At 41.7% G+C, this 14,792-nt stretch overlaps 2 protein-coding genes across 3 annotated transcripts; both read right to left on the bottom strand.

Moving 5' to 3' along the window:
- Window positions 1–303: 303 nt before the first annotated feature.
- kifbp (kinesin family binding protein) lies at window positions 304–9,388 on the bottom strand (the record flags this gene model as incomplete). 2 transcript variants are annotated; one of them, XM_079736388.1, is made up of 13 exons in its annotated part: window positions 304–744; window positions 929–1,114; window positions 1,307–1,481; window positions 1,850–2,012; window positions 2,933–3,007; window positions 3,576–3,782; window positions 3,950–4,062; window positions 5,005–5,098; window positions 6,740–6,864; window positions 7,401–7,459; window positions 7,708–7,787; window positions 8,090–8,188; window positions 8,954–9,388. In XM_079736388.1, 13 exons carry the CDS (start codon window positions 9,386–9,388, stop codon window positions 606–608), a joined length of 1,950 nt encoding a protein of 649 aa, XP_079592514.1. In that variant the 3' UTR covers window positions 304–605. The 2 variants fall into 2 exon arrangements, with proteins under 2 accessions (XP_079592514.1, XP_079592515.1); XM_079736389.1 differs by having other exon boundaries at window positions 3,576–3,725.
- A 1,300-nt stretch (window positions 9,389–10,688) lies between these two features.
- Window positions 10,689–14,001, bottom strand: mpc1 (mitochondrial pyruvate carrier 1). Its single transcript, XM_079737084.1, has 5 exons — window positions 12,942–14,001; window positions 12,361–12,364; window positions 12,087–12,183; window positions 11,594–11,726; window positions 10,689–11,284 (listed from the first exon to the last, which is right to left on the bottom strand). Exons 1-5 carry the CDS (start codon window positions 13,010–13,012, stop codon window positions 11,260–11,262), a joined length of 330 nt encoding a protein of 109 aa, XP_079593210.1. The 5' UTR covers window positions 13,013–14,001; the 3' UTR covers window positions 10,689–11,259.
- Window positions 14,002–14,792: the final 791 nt, after the last annotated feature.

The raw sequence follows: 14,792 nt of genomic DNA, 5'->3' as shown, positions 1-14,792 counted from the left end.
GATGTCAGGACCGCAGAGTCGCTCACCAGCTTCTGCGAGACTCAAGACTCACTTGTGTAGAGTTCACCTGGACTCTGCATGTCCTCCCTCCTCAGCCCCGCCACCCCTCCTCCCGTAATGTATGTTTGTAGTTCCTGGCATCGTGTAATCTTTGCAATTGTAAGCGCTTGGCACTTGTTTTATGAACATCCTCACTGTACCAACATACCGTACCGATATTGTTTTTCTTCTGACATGATCATCTGCAAAATGTAAACATAAAATTGACACATCCACACTTCATAAATTATATGATAAACCAAACTATAATTGGTGTTCACTTTATTCACATTTTTACCACATATTTACAAGTAATAAAGGGCATTGTTATTAATTCAAAGGACAGAGCAGTAAACACGTAATTGATATGGGGATCATGCATATACTAGTGATGTGTTCTGGTCGATGGTGAGGTCACTGCAGCCACAAGACAGGTTTTTATGAATGATGCATTAGGACTGTTTAAGTGTGCCCAAAGACCCTGCACACAGCAAGGCAATACTTGACACTACTGTAGAAGATAAATTAGCCAGTCGCTCTGTTGAAGTCAGCTGCGGTCACGTTGATCAGTTATTAGAGATCATCTGTGCTTTAAGGCGGTTGATTTTGATAGGCAGCAGACTGACCATCTCCCGGCTGAGCTCGAGCTCCGTTTCCACGGCAGCGGATGCTTCCGGGTGGGCGTCGCCGTACTGCGCCACGTACCTGAGCGACACAAACACAGGGACATCTTATAGCTTTCATACACCCGGCTGTCATATTTAGCTTGCTTACTAGTTTAGCTTATTTGGGAATTTTAAGCTATAACTGTGGCTGTATAAAGTCAAACCTTAAATCCCTGAATGTTTATCAAGTGGATCCAGACACATATTTATTTAGGGGTCCCTACTTGTAGTGGTCCAGAGACTTGTTGAGGTTTTCCAGCTTATCGCTGATCGCGGGGCAGATGACCCGACTGTAGAGCCGGGCCACTCTGAAGCGCGCCACCAGGGCAGGCCTCAGGACCTCCTCCTCCAGCACTTCTGGGAGCTTCCCTTCTGGGGAGCGCAGAGACTCCAGGAACATCTCAAAGAACCTGAAGAGAAGAGCGAAACATTGGTTAAAACGATCGAGTACGGTATTCATGCAATTGATTGGTGAGAGAATGTGGGGACATCGCACACACACACACACACACACACACACACACACACACACACACACACACACACACACACACACACACACACACACACACACACACACACACACACACACACACACATACTTAGCAGAAGCACCACACAGGTGATTTAGTTTTTTAATGGTGTGGCTATCCAGTGTCTCTGAGTCAGACTGGCAGTTGGCCACAGTCACTTTCAGGTCCATCATCTCGTTGTAGATCTCTGCCAATTCAAACATCAGCTGTCTGCGAATCACCAGGTAGTAGTGGCCATTCAGATCTGGTGTGAAAAAGGAAATTCAGCCCCAGTCATACAAGGAACAGAACCATATAATACCATATTATCGTCCCTAAATGAAGACATTCCCAATGATCATATATGACGTTTGAAACGTCATGATGGGAAACTAGATTTAGTGCGATGCACCGCATTTAATGTAATGACCATCAGTTTGACGCTTTAGAATGCTATTCGGAATTCATAAGCCAATCGTGAAAGTTATCGATAATGTGTAAAACACACGACAAATATTGAACTATTTTTGGGCATATTTCCGTAAGGTCAAGCCCTGGATGCTCCACATAGGAGGAGGAGGGAAGAGAAGTGCGGTAAACACTTGTAAACAAGTAACCGTGCTCAGGTGCTACCATTGCAGATGGGCTCCAGCATGTCCACCCGCCGCTTGTGCATCTTGCAGCGCCGCTCCAGGTCGTCCTCAAAGAAAGCGAGAGCCCTGAAGAGGGCGCTGTGGTCCTGCAGGATCTCTATGTGGTCCGTCACAAAACCATCCATCTCAAAGTACTCCTTGGCCTGCACACACACACACACACACACACACACACACACACACACACACACACACACACACACACACACACACACACACACACACACACACACACACACACACACACAGTCTCTTTGAGATGCTGCCCGCCTTCGTGATAAAATACCCTACGGTGACCAATTTCTGTTGGTCGAGTAGACACCTTTTCTGATATTGTAAGCCCATGCTTTCATTGTTGTTATGGTCTCCCCAGGTTGCACCGTGTTGGTGGGAGCTCCACCAACACGGTGCAGCTACATCACAATGGGAGGAAGGTAAGCAGCAAAGAGCAACTGGGACGTTGTGTATTTAAGGAATCACGCATCTCAATTCCAGCTTACGCCGTTTGAAAGTCTTTTTTTTTTTCATGCTCTGAGTTACAGCGATCTTATGCCGGAAACTAAAGACGAGATTACCGGCCTGGGGATACGGGGTTTCCAAGCGAGCGGTCAGGCGGCAGCACTCCTCTCCATAGAGCCATTGTTATGTTGTGATACACTAATATACACTAAAGGCTACTTAACAATGGCCGTGCCCTAAACGATACCCAAATTATCACACAAATCAACCCATATTTCTCTTACTTTTCACTTCTTTTATTACTGTTCCAAAATATGAATATATATTTATTTATGAACATAGTCTAGTAATAGTCGGGAATTGCTTTTAGTCAACTCACAGAATTCTAAGTCGGGGACAGCCCTACGACGCTGGGATGTTTTGTTTACTTTACAACGTTCGTTTATTATCATGATTCCATCAAAAGGGCCAATGTATAAAAAAAAACATTGCGTGTGAGGCATTTAGTAGGCACACTTTACTCGTTGCTGCCACAAGAGGTCATCCAAAATATACTGTTCAAAAGATCCATCTGAAAAATGTGTGCCTGTTGTATATTCCTCACCTGTGTGACATATGTCTGTCCCACCAAAAACAAAGCTCTGGCTTCAGTAAAGTCCAATGGGGTCAAACTTTGCACCTAAAAATAAACAAATAATAAACACACACACACACACACACACACAAATAGGGTTAACGAAACAACAAAAAAAAGATACAATTATTGGTGGGTCAATAAAATAAACGCCTTTTCACTTTATATGTGAAAGCGCAAATACAATGCCATAATTGTTGGCAATATTTTCACCGATGAGGTTAAAGATGACTATTATGAGCAAGGAAATCTGTAGAAAAGTAGTGCAAAGTGTTAGCCAAAAATAGAAGTACCAGTAGTACTACTACTACTACTACTACTACTACTGGTAGTAGTAAAAACCTAACAGCGATTCATTAAGAAGCTGAAAGGTACTGCCTTTCAGCTTCTTAATGTTTCGCTGTAAGATTTTTACTGCTACTAGTAGTAGTACTACCAGAAGGTTCAATCCCCAATGTCCGCGCATCTATGAGATCCCAGAACATAATGCCTAACCACTACCTGCTCCTTCAAGACCTGTACCAGAATTCAATGACCACTTTGTATAAATGTATAAGATGCAAATGGTTAATATGGCTTCTTAAACTATTCCGTATCAATAAGGGACACAGACCTTCTCTTCCAGACTGGCGATGGAGTCAAACGTGTCTTCAGATCCAAAGAGCAGGGCACTCTTCCTGCTCTTCTCCTCCTCCTCCACCTCCACTCTTCTTGCTGCCTTCAACTCCTCCTGACGATCCCCATCCAGTTCACCAATGTTGTCCTGTCGCACACACAGATAAAGAGAGAAAAACACACAGCCACACAAATATACAAACACCTCCACACACACACACACACACACACACACACACACACAAAGAGAAAAACACAAACACACACACACACACACACCAACACACAAATAATGTGTCATTCAAGGTACAAGTACCGTAAAACGTTCCCAAGAGTGGAAGAAGCTAGTGATGACCAAGGGTGGCCCTGTACCTCCAGGGCTTTCTTTGCATCCAGCAGCAGATTGAGGCAGTATTTAATCCAGCAGCGGGCGATGTCGGCCCTCTTCTGTCTCAGCTGGTCCCTGCGCTCCTGCTCCCGCTCACCTGCCACACAGCCAGGGACACAGCGGGTCAATGGTCCTCCTATACGCAACCATTATGGATGGCTATGGGAATTCTATTCCATTTCGTGTAGCATTTAGATTAGGTCATCAGCGGCACATCTCCCACGTCAAAATAGACAAGATCCAAATAACATTCTGACGACATTATTGAAAAATAAATATTAGATTCTTTAGATAATGCACATCAGGAATGCATGGTACTTATTTTAGATTTGTATCAATTGTGCCATAAAAAAGGCTAACAATAACTATTACAAAGATTGGAAAATTGCAGAAGTTGCAGGACAACTCCTGCAAATAAATAAGGCCTACCAAATGGTGACTTTAGAACAGTTCCTCAGTACTGTCTCTCCCACCCAAAAGGGTACTGGGTTTGATCCCCAATGTCAACATTCCACCTTAAGGCATCCTTCAGCAAGATTCCCAAAACCAACTATCTCCTTGATAGCATGTACATCAATTCACTGTAACAGTAATCTCTGATCCAGCAGCCCTACTACTTTATAGCAGAACGTAGAACGTTCTAGGGGGAGTGACGGCACGAGACTGGGCTGGAAACCAGTAACTGAAAGGGCAGAGGGACGCCTCATTTAACCATTCGTGCGGGAGGCTGACATCACAAGGGGATTTTAATAAGTGTATTTCAACACTGGCCAGTCTACACTGTGCTGAACTGAAGCCTTTACAGAACCTCAGCACGTTTAAGCACTGCTAGCCGAGCGTGTGATTGCCAGTTATGCGCTTACAGACCTCCGCCTTGAGCTATATGTTTGCAAAATAAAAAAATACTAATATATATAAAGCAAAATTATGTGAAACTCCCCGTTCCCCCAGGTTTGGGCTTGTCTGCCATCCAACTTCAGATTATCCATCTAAAGTCTGATCTGTGAGACTAGTGAGTTGAGTGGATGAGTGAACTCACTCTCCTCCGCAGCCGCCTCAGAGGGAACCTCTCCTGCTAGGCCTGAGATGACGGTCGCTGCAGAGAGACAGTGTCTGCCTTCCATGTAGAGGCCCTTCACACACACACACACACACACACACACACACACACACACACACACACACTTTGAAAATCGGGCTGATGAACATGCAATTGTAACGTAGTTTGAGAAGGAAAGGAAAGACCGATCCTCATGTCTGACTCACGTCGGTGCAGGCCTAATGAGTAGGTTAACGTTTACGCTAAGAATAGGAAAGTGCACCACATGCACCAGCAGCCAAAGTGAGACATTAGAAAAGCCTGTAGCCAAATAAACACTGTCATGCGCCTACCCGATGTCAAGTGGACGGGGTTGAATTCACTGCGGCTTTCCTGAATCTGTGCAAACTAGAGCAGCACTAAACAGCAATATCGACGTGATGCGCTATGCGTAGAGAATAAAATTTGCAACATATGATTCTAAATCTGCCCATAAATGTACACGTCAGAATTTTGCTGTTTTCACTGGCTACAATATTGCATCTGTCAGTTGTCAGATTTGCTGAACAAAATGTTAAACTTCAATAATTGTTCATAGTCAACTTATTTAGTCCATTTATTTAAGATCTCAACAGCATAACCAGACAGCTTCGCCACATCTGCGAGAAATCACGGCACACGCAAAGTATATCCATGGAATCAGCCGTTCAAAGCCAGTCTGCATGAATCGTATGACAACTGGATGGCAGGGGATGCGGAATACACCGCAGGGGGGAACATGAGAGCCCCAGCTCGCCGCATATGCCTACTAGTAGCCTGGGTGCTTAAAGCGTGGAACAAGCTGGATACGGAGCGGGCAAAAAACTCCTTTAAAGTGTGTGTCTGTGTGTGTTTGTGTGTCACTCTGTTCGAGCCTGCACGAGAGTTCAATGTTGTCATGAGCTGTTACGTCTTTCTGCCCAATCGCAGTTCAAGGCCGACCTGGGCTGTACCACTTCGGAAGGGGGCGCTCAGTTACTCCCCTGTAGACAAAATCGAATTGGTTGCGACGTTGACAGATTGTATGTGTTGCATGTGTTGAGTGAGTGAGAGGTTGTGGTTGCACAGCGCAGTGTGTGTGTGTGTGCAGGCGTTATTCGATTGCCTGGTAAACATGTACGGTAATATTCGTACTGGTTTAAATAATACATTTGATAGTGTTTCCCATCTTTGCTGAACAAGAGTTTTGTTCGAAAGTTCAGTGATTGAAACAAATAAAAGCCTGGGCTATTGAAGTTTTACAGTAGGCCTACCACTGTCATGCACCCGATGTCAAGTGGACCGCGTTGAATTCACTGCGGGTCTCTCGTCTTATATCCATCTTACCAAAGATATTTTATTACTGTCCTTCTCAACACTCTGATCTCACTAAAAGGCTAGCAGCACGAAACAGCAATATCGACGAGATGCTCTATGCATAGAGAAGAAAGAATATGTTGAATTTGCAACAAATTATTCTAAATCTGCATATATTGACAGTCAGAGTTTTGTGGTTTTCACTGGTTACAATGTTACATCTGTGGCTGCTGGTAATGCAACCACAAAGAAGTATACTTTCTGGGGCTATTTTCATAATTTTTATGTTTTTTTATTTATTTTTTGACGGCACAGCGATCCGGGGCTATTCCCAAAAGATCCGAGGCTATAGCCTCGAATGCCCAGGTCTAATGACGCGCCTGGCATAATGGAAGCTCACCTTGTTAATGTAGTACTGTGAAAGCGTAGCGGCGTTGAGAGCCCATTCCATTGGATTGAACTGGTTCAGCTGGAGCTGTCTCTGTAGGGTGCTATGACAGTATGTGGCAGAAAGCTCCGTTTCACCTGCCAGACCAATGAAGACGTCCATATCAATCAATATCTAATGAGTAAGTACAGTACTAGTATGAACACTATAAGTACATACTGTGGGTCATTATCACACTACACAGGCAATAGCCAAAACATTTAAAATGGCTTGTATTGCAGGAAATTAGGGTTAAATAAGACAGAGGTTTTTAAGATAATTTCTAAAATCGAATGACCTCGAGGGAAAGGTGGCGGAGAGCAGTTTAATAACCAATCTATCTATATGGATATGAGGCTTCAAATTATTATAGTAGCCAGTACTACGGAAGAATTGCATACATATTTCAAACATTAACAAAATCACATTTCTCAGCTGATTAATATGTTCTGTTTTACCAACCACCAGTCAAATGCCCATTGAAGTATGGCATCAGAATCCATTGATTCAGTACAATACATTCAATTCTAAAAAGGGATGAAGAGGACTGATGACTAAAGACTTCTCCTCATAGTTCATGATCGATTGATTGCCACATGATCTGTAATACTAACGGTCAACAGAGACGACTCACCGAGGTACTGATAGACCTGGGCCAGGTAGTACTTAGTATGGGTGTAGGCCAACTCAAACCTAGAGAGACCCAGGAAAGGAGAGAACAGGCAAGAGAGCCAAGAAAGACAGAGAGGGGGCAAAGAGGTTAAAAACTAGGGAGTGGAGAAGACAAAGAAAAAATGAGAGCAATGAACATAAAATGTAAATCGCGCCTGCTGTCAACTTTTTAAACAGTTGGACAATGGCAATCAGGAACTCAACAAGGCATTCACTTTAACTGAATATAAATAATGTGCGTATAGAGGATGTCAGTGCGTTTCCAATACCGCTTGGTCCTCTCTTGGTGCGTCAGTTGGTTCTCTTCTGTGCTGAAGTACTCCGTCATGTCTGTCGGAGGACTCCCTTCCTGAACAAATACAAACAAGAAGTGCAGATTTTGAGTTCAGCTACAATTAATAAGATAACTTGGATACAAGGCTACTGTAACTCTAGGTTTATTTGTTGATCTTCGCCGGGTCATACCTGGCTACGTTTAACATTACCAAGGTATGTAACATTAGCCAAAAAATATGTCAGTAAGGACTCACTGTTCCATTTTCTTTATGTTGATATTCGTGCCTTTGAATATTTAACTGTCTGTAAAAGTCCAGGACTACCTCCATGGCATTCCTTTACAATGTGCAAACTTTTTTTTAATGAATGCCTTACCTTCTTCATGTAACGTAGATAGGTACCTTCTGCAGTTTCCAAAAAGGCTTTTGCTGTTACCGTCTCGTCTCGCCCTGACCAGAGGATTCCCAGTTGGTTCTGTCAATCAATACCAAACCAAAGTCAATCAGGAGCCTCTGTATACATATGTTTGGCTAATTGTTTGGCAGCAGAATTATGTGCTATATGGATTGGTAACACGGAAGGGTGGTTATGGCGTTTATAAACCTCCTGCTGAAAAACAGGCTTCACTTCAAGATAAAGCTCAAGCTTTTTTATATTTCTCCAGTTCTAGCACATAAACACCCATCCAAAATGCACTGCAGTTTTCATGTCACTTTTTGCAGATATATAAAATTTGAATTCAATTTTATATCTACATAATCAATGTAGATATAAAACCATTGGCCATCCTGCTCTCTATCTACAACCTGCTCATCCATGTGTTGTCCATTGGTCTACAGATGTTTGCAACGGAATCGACATTAGATGATATATTAGACTTTAACCATCTATCTATATTTATTCAAGCTGACTAGGGGACGAATAAATATAGGGTAACCTATTCCAATCAATAAAATATTTCACCGAAGATTCGTGCTCTTTTATCACTCATGTTATTGAACAGTAGTGGTCTACCGTCATCTTTAATGCATCCTTCAGATTTGTTATGAACTGATGTAGATTATGAATCATTGTGTATTCATTATTGTATACGAAATAATAAATGTTATGTCGCTGATTGTGCCAATTAGGCATTGGCGTAAGTAGTGGATTTAAAAAACGTTAAAAAGGTATTAATAGCAAGATATTATTGTAAAAGTAGGGCCTAGGTCCGATGAAAATAGAGAGGGCGATCATTACCTTGACATGGATGACGAGAGACACATTCATGGACGAGGTACTCCATTTATCTAATAGTTTCATGCAATTCATCAAATGCTCCTGTCCGGCAGACAGCTCTTCAGTCTCGATGTGGTTGACACCCAGGAAATACTCCACAGCTGCCAGCTTTGCGGCCCGCCACCCGGCCGGTGAGTCTCCGTAAAAACATTGGCATTCCTTCTCTCCATCTACAACCTGCTCCTCGCCCCTCTCTTCGCTGCTCTCACTGTCAGCCTCGGTGGCCTCGAAATTCTTCAGAGCACTGTATATCTCTCTGAGGATCTCCCGTGCTTTGTACTTGGATCGAAATGGATCGTTCTCTGGGTCTTTGTGAGATTCTACCTCAGTCAAGTTTAGGGCGGTGGTAAATTGTTCACAGACGGTTCTCCAGTCTGAACTGTTCACGGACGCCATGTTTCATACTGGATCTGCGCATGTTTGTTGACGAACGTCTTGAGGGCGTTCGAGAATGCGCGCGCATCAAGGAGGCAATAAAGCGTTTTGTTGCCATAAACTACTGTGGTCCCATTAGCGAATACATCGATGTTATCAATGTATAAACGACATTGTACTGCATTATGTCGGATTTAGCATGATGATGTAATGATAAGTTGATATTACAAATTTATCATTAATCATTTGGATATTATTGTCACATAGCTAATGTTTGTTTGTTTTGTCATTCTAATTCGACTGACACGAAAACCTTAATTTGACTGCCTAAATAAATGACAAGTGTTGCCCTCTTGTAATTCTAAGATAGTTAACTTAAGCAAGCATTCTAACCTAAGAAACTATAACGTTATGGTTTATGAACTTGGCTTACTTGCAGCAATATTGACCCTGCATGCACTCAAATGATTTTAATAATCCTAAAATCTTTAACTTAACGACAATAATGCTAAAAGGAGGGAATATGTGGCAAGATTTGGCATCTGGCCATCAAATACACTGGAAGCCTCCTTCTCACAGTATACAGAATAACAATACTGTGTGTGTAAAATATAATGGGATATAATGTAGTGTCCCTTGGACATTCTGTATTGCTTTCAGATGTGTATTCTCCTTTAGACCAACTTTTCTAATTCAATATTTTCCCTGCAGGGTCAACATAGGCAGGATTAACTAGTATGTCCTATTCAGTGAGGAAAATGGCATTGTTGTGTCTACACAAGCAACCATTTATTTTTTATCTGTTTCCTGGCCGGAGGTCAATTTAAGAGGCTTTGCAATAACATTGGATGCATGTTGAGTGCCTACAAAACTTGAATAAAGGTCTGTTTAGTCATTGCTAGTAAATGAGAATAGCTCAAGACAAGGTCAGGGGAACTGTAGGCCTTGTTTTGTCCCTCTCTCTGCCTCAACCCTGATTTAGTTGTGACAGAGGTTTTTACCATCTACCAAAGCAAATACGAATAATGCTCTCTACTCTTTACGCGGAGTGAATGCAATCATTTCACCACTTTCAACATACTGGAAGTTCAACATACTTCAGGGCAGTATTTTGAGTTAAACATATGCAAATGACCATTGATATACTGTATAGTGCCAGTGTATTTAGGTACCCAGAGACCATATACAACCATACATTTAACAGGGAGATTATCTGAGTAATTTATTACCATTGAAGAATAATTCACCAAGAAGCATACAAAGTCAACACTTCCCCAGTTCAATTACACAACCCAATTTGTTCATGTAATAATCAGTAGTCTCAGAAGAAAATCTGAATTTAATTGTAGTACACCGTACAATGTAGTACATCATACAAAGTGGGCCCTAGAGGGTAAAATTAAATATGTGTCTTGTTTGTAATTCATATCATTCATACATCTTAGAGGTTTCATGCTAAAATATTGGTTCTAGAACTTTCATTACAATAAATTAAGAGATTAAAATTGATTAAAATCATCAACCATTAGTTGTTTGAAGATGGTTTAAGAGCTAACAGTGTAACATTTTTACAAAGCTAATGAAGTATAGGCTAATTTGTGATGATTTACATTCTCCCCAATTACGATGATGCGTGGCTTAAGTTGTAAAAATAAACTACATACAGTTTGATATTTCTGAGAACCGTCTGTGTTAATATCCCTGTGAAGTACATCCTACAATCCAAACTACAACTAAATGCTGAAAATTAACCACTAGCTAGCAGCAAAGAATACTCTTAGGGTCTCTACGTATTGTACTGTGGTGGTCAAGGTAGATCCTTAATCAGCAGGCCCCCTCAACTGAAACTCGCTCTCCAGGCAGGAAGCTGACGTGAAGGCTTTATGCTGCCACTAAGACGCCCTCTTCTTCTCCATGCTGAAATAAATACATTTGGGTTAGTTACCTTACTTTCAAATCCTTCCAGAAGAGAATTAAAAGAACAGAAATTAATAAAACAGCCAGTGTGTGCTATAATATTATATGATCCTCATATGCTATGCATACTTTCCTTTTTTAATCTGTGAATTAATAACAATAAATATATAAAGTGTAGTGTCACATGTATGCTACAGTAGTACAAAGGCAGCTTGGACAACAGCCAAGATAATGACTAATTGCTGCATCTGTTAGCAAGAAGAACATGTATACATACAATTCAGAAAGTAAATAAAAAATAAGACTTACTTATATTTGATGAGTCGACCACCCTGAACGAGCTGAGCCGATTCATTGGTCAAATGGCAAGCAAAAAGCAACCAATTGCGAGGCTGCACCTTATAGGCGAATCGCATGAAGAGCAGTGAGTAGCAGGTCAACGCTACAAGAGAGGGAGAAAAAGTTACGGTGCATCAAGGTTATCCTATGTGTCAATTGTTTACACAAAATATGAAAAGTGAATACACTACAAATCATATGTCATGAACAGTGGGAGCTAGTATTCAACTAAATGTTAATGTGCATTTATGTTTAGGTATGGCCCCGGACTACAAGGCTTTTTGCACAGACTGTACTTTATAGATTTTGGTCACACTCGGTACTGAACTTTCAGTCAAGCGTACCCTGATAAGTTTCTGCATTTGCCAATGAAAAAAAAAAATGCATTTACCATACACATTCCAAAGTATTCTTGCTTTATTTTTTTCATATTTCTATGTTTGGGTCAGTGCATGTGTCTCACCAAAGGTCATTCTGCCACTTATAATCTCTGGGCTCTTCTTCATATCAGAGATGGCCGCAATTGGAAGACCCCAGTTTGCAATTGGACCCCAGAAATGCTGTCACACACAGACAAACAGAATTGTTAGACTGTGACTAACAAAAAGTTATAATTAAGTTAATGAAAACCTAGTACTACTGATATTTGATACTTAAAACACAGTAACACGTTCATTAACATTTAATGAATTGTTAACTTTGTAACAAATAAGGCTGAAGATAAGTAAGTTACTTACCGTGCTGGTGATTGGAGTTAACATATAAAAGAGATACAGAAGAACAAGAGAAATACATCAGTTGGGACATTGACCATCAAAAGTGTACATTTACAGCAGTCCATTGATTTTGCAGTGTTTTGACTGTTATTAAGGAAAACATCGTTAGGAATGATAAGAATAATTATTATCCTATTAATCTTCAAATGAACATACAAGTAAACATATGTTACCCCATTGCACTTTACTTGTAGGTCAAACGTTTAGAGAATGCAGGTTAAAGCTCTAAATAAATCCGAATCTCACTTCTGCATGACACTTTTGTTGTCACCATCCACCAATGCAGTAATCTCATTTCCAACATTAGAACCATGATTAGGATGCTATGCTGTTATGTTTATACGTCAATAAGTCCTCATGCAGAATCACAGAAAGATTTTAACTAAAAGTAACCATTTTAGTTACTAAGTTGTATATATTGTATAGTGGAGGCCAGCTAGCTTCATTTAATTCGTAATGCACACTATCTAAATACTGTCAGTGTACATAGCTAGTGCCCACAGATAGCACACCAGCTAGTTAGCATTTCCATCAAAATTTACCTCATCAAGTAATCTCTGAAATCCTTGCTCCTCATATGGTCGATGGCTTTTCGTGCAATTACTCCTGCCATGATTAGGTTTGTCGATTGCCCAAATTAAACTTGATTTGGTGTTTGAGAGAGATTCGGCCGAACCGGTTTAGAGGACAACTGGTCAAATTGTCAACCTGCCGTCGGCCTTGACGACACTGTCGCAACACCATCGTGAAAACAAGCGCTCTCATTGGTGGCTGTGGGGGAGTTTCGTGGTTACCATGGATTTCAACACCAGCCCTCTGCTCACTGTACTCTAAGCAAAGAGAGCCTAACATAGATCAACAAGGGTCGAAATTGTTGTAATGCGGTTAATGGTGGAACTGGTGAATAAAATTCGACATGTAATATTAAACAACAAGACGACAAAAATACAAAAACAACTATACTGGCTCGCTCGATTATCTGCGACGTCTGTGACGGTGACTATATTGAAGTTTACCAAATCAATTTAAAATTAAAAGCCTGTGTAACGTTATTTACATCCCTGCTACCGTATTGCGTCTGCAGAGCTATAAGAATAAATACATGTGAAACAAACCAATGGATAGAACGATTAGTGTGCGCTTTCTCTATCTGTGGTCTCCTGTGAGCTCTCTGGGTCACATGAGACACATGAGGGTCTGGGTCAAAGCAGCGGGCGCGGGGATCAACGTGACACAAGGCAGTTTCACTCAGAGAGATTTCAAGTTAATTGGGATACATAAAGCATAGGCCTATACTGTTTATTCAGAGAAGGCTCTGCCTGGGTGTGAAGAGTCTAAACGGAATAATACGCGTGTGACGTTCGAGGCTTCATCTGTGACAGGGACGCAGTGACAGGGACGTCTCCCTGTCACCCCCTGCAGCTGATAGTTGTTCTCCCCTGCTGCTGTTGTCTGGGGTTAGGTGTTCTTTCCCCAAAACCTATCCTTCCTTCTCAGCCAGTGCCAAAAGCTCCCTCTCTCAGCCTCCTCTGCCAGGTCATTTCTTGCCCTCTTTAAACTCCCTCCGGTCACTCCTGCATCCCTCAAGAGGCGTATGGTTGACAACCCCAGAAACCCTCGGCATCCAACCTCCACTGAGTAGATGGTAGCCTTCCAGCCAGCCTCCCGGCACTCAGCAGCCAGCTCCTGAGTACTTGGTGTAAAGTTATGTAATTATAAATAAACAACTTTGGATATTTCTAAGTAGGTGTCTTTATTTTACCAGCCTTCATGGTTCTCCCGTTACACTTGTTCTGTCGTTCTCAAGTCTAGCTTCATCTGATCTAGTAATCAACACTGCCACCTAGTGGTCATAACATATAACATATATACAGAACATACATATCATTACACTTGGTCTTCTTTCGTTCGAAGGCGGCCTCAATCCCTCTCTCCTGTGGTACTGTGAGCTCGATGAGGTGCACAGATCTTGTATGGTTGACCACACAACTATGTCTCTTGGGAGAGATGTGGTGGTGATCTCTGTGGGGAACCGGAGCTGCCTGTCAAGGTCAACCCTCATGTTCCACTCGGGGAGATGGGCCTTGATGTTTCTGTTGGCCTGGTGTTTCTCCTTACCCCTCCTTCTGAGACAAAGCTGCAATACAAGTGGGGCACAGGAATGTGTCTCCGCAAAAAGATTCTGGATATCAATCAAAGGCTCATAATTATCTTTATACCATGTACTAATAAAATGTAAGTTTCACTAATAAAATGTAAGTTTCTCTTTTCAAAACGCCACCTCAAGCGTTTTATTTTATTTATGTATTTTTTGCAGGAGAAGGAGTGGGCAGCTGAAAGGAGTCGTTTTGAAACTGAATAACAGTGGGAAGCAGTGTCATGGTCGTCGCAGC

This window comes from Pollachius pollachius (assembly GCF_949987615.1).
Source record: "Pollachius pollachius genome assembly, chromosome: 5".
NCBI lineage: Eukaryota > Metazoa > Chordata > Actinopteri > Gadiformes > Gadidae > Pollachius > Pollachius pollachius.
This window is presented reverse-complemented; position numbering and strand designations above follow the sequence as displayed.

What these genes read in the sequence shown, in the direction of transcription:
- mpc1 (XM_079737084.1), bottom strand. Translation starts at nt 13,012, where the DNA reads ATGGCAGGAGTAATTGCACGAAAAGCCATCGACCATATGAGGAGCAAG. An exon ending in AAGTGGCAGAATGACCTTTG is followed by an intron (nt 11,727 to 12,086) that starts GTGAGACACATG and finishes CCTCTCTTGTAG; the next exon opens with CGTTGACCTGCTACTCACTG. An exon ending in GGTCGACTCATCAAATATAA is followed by an intron (nt 11,285 to 11,593) that starts GTAAGTCTTATT and finishes TATTTATTTCAG; the next exon opens with CATGGAGAAGAAGAGGGCGT.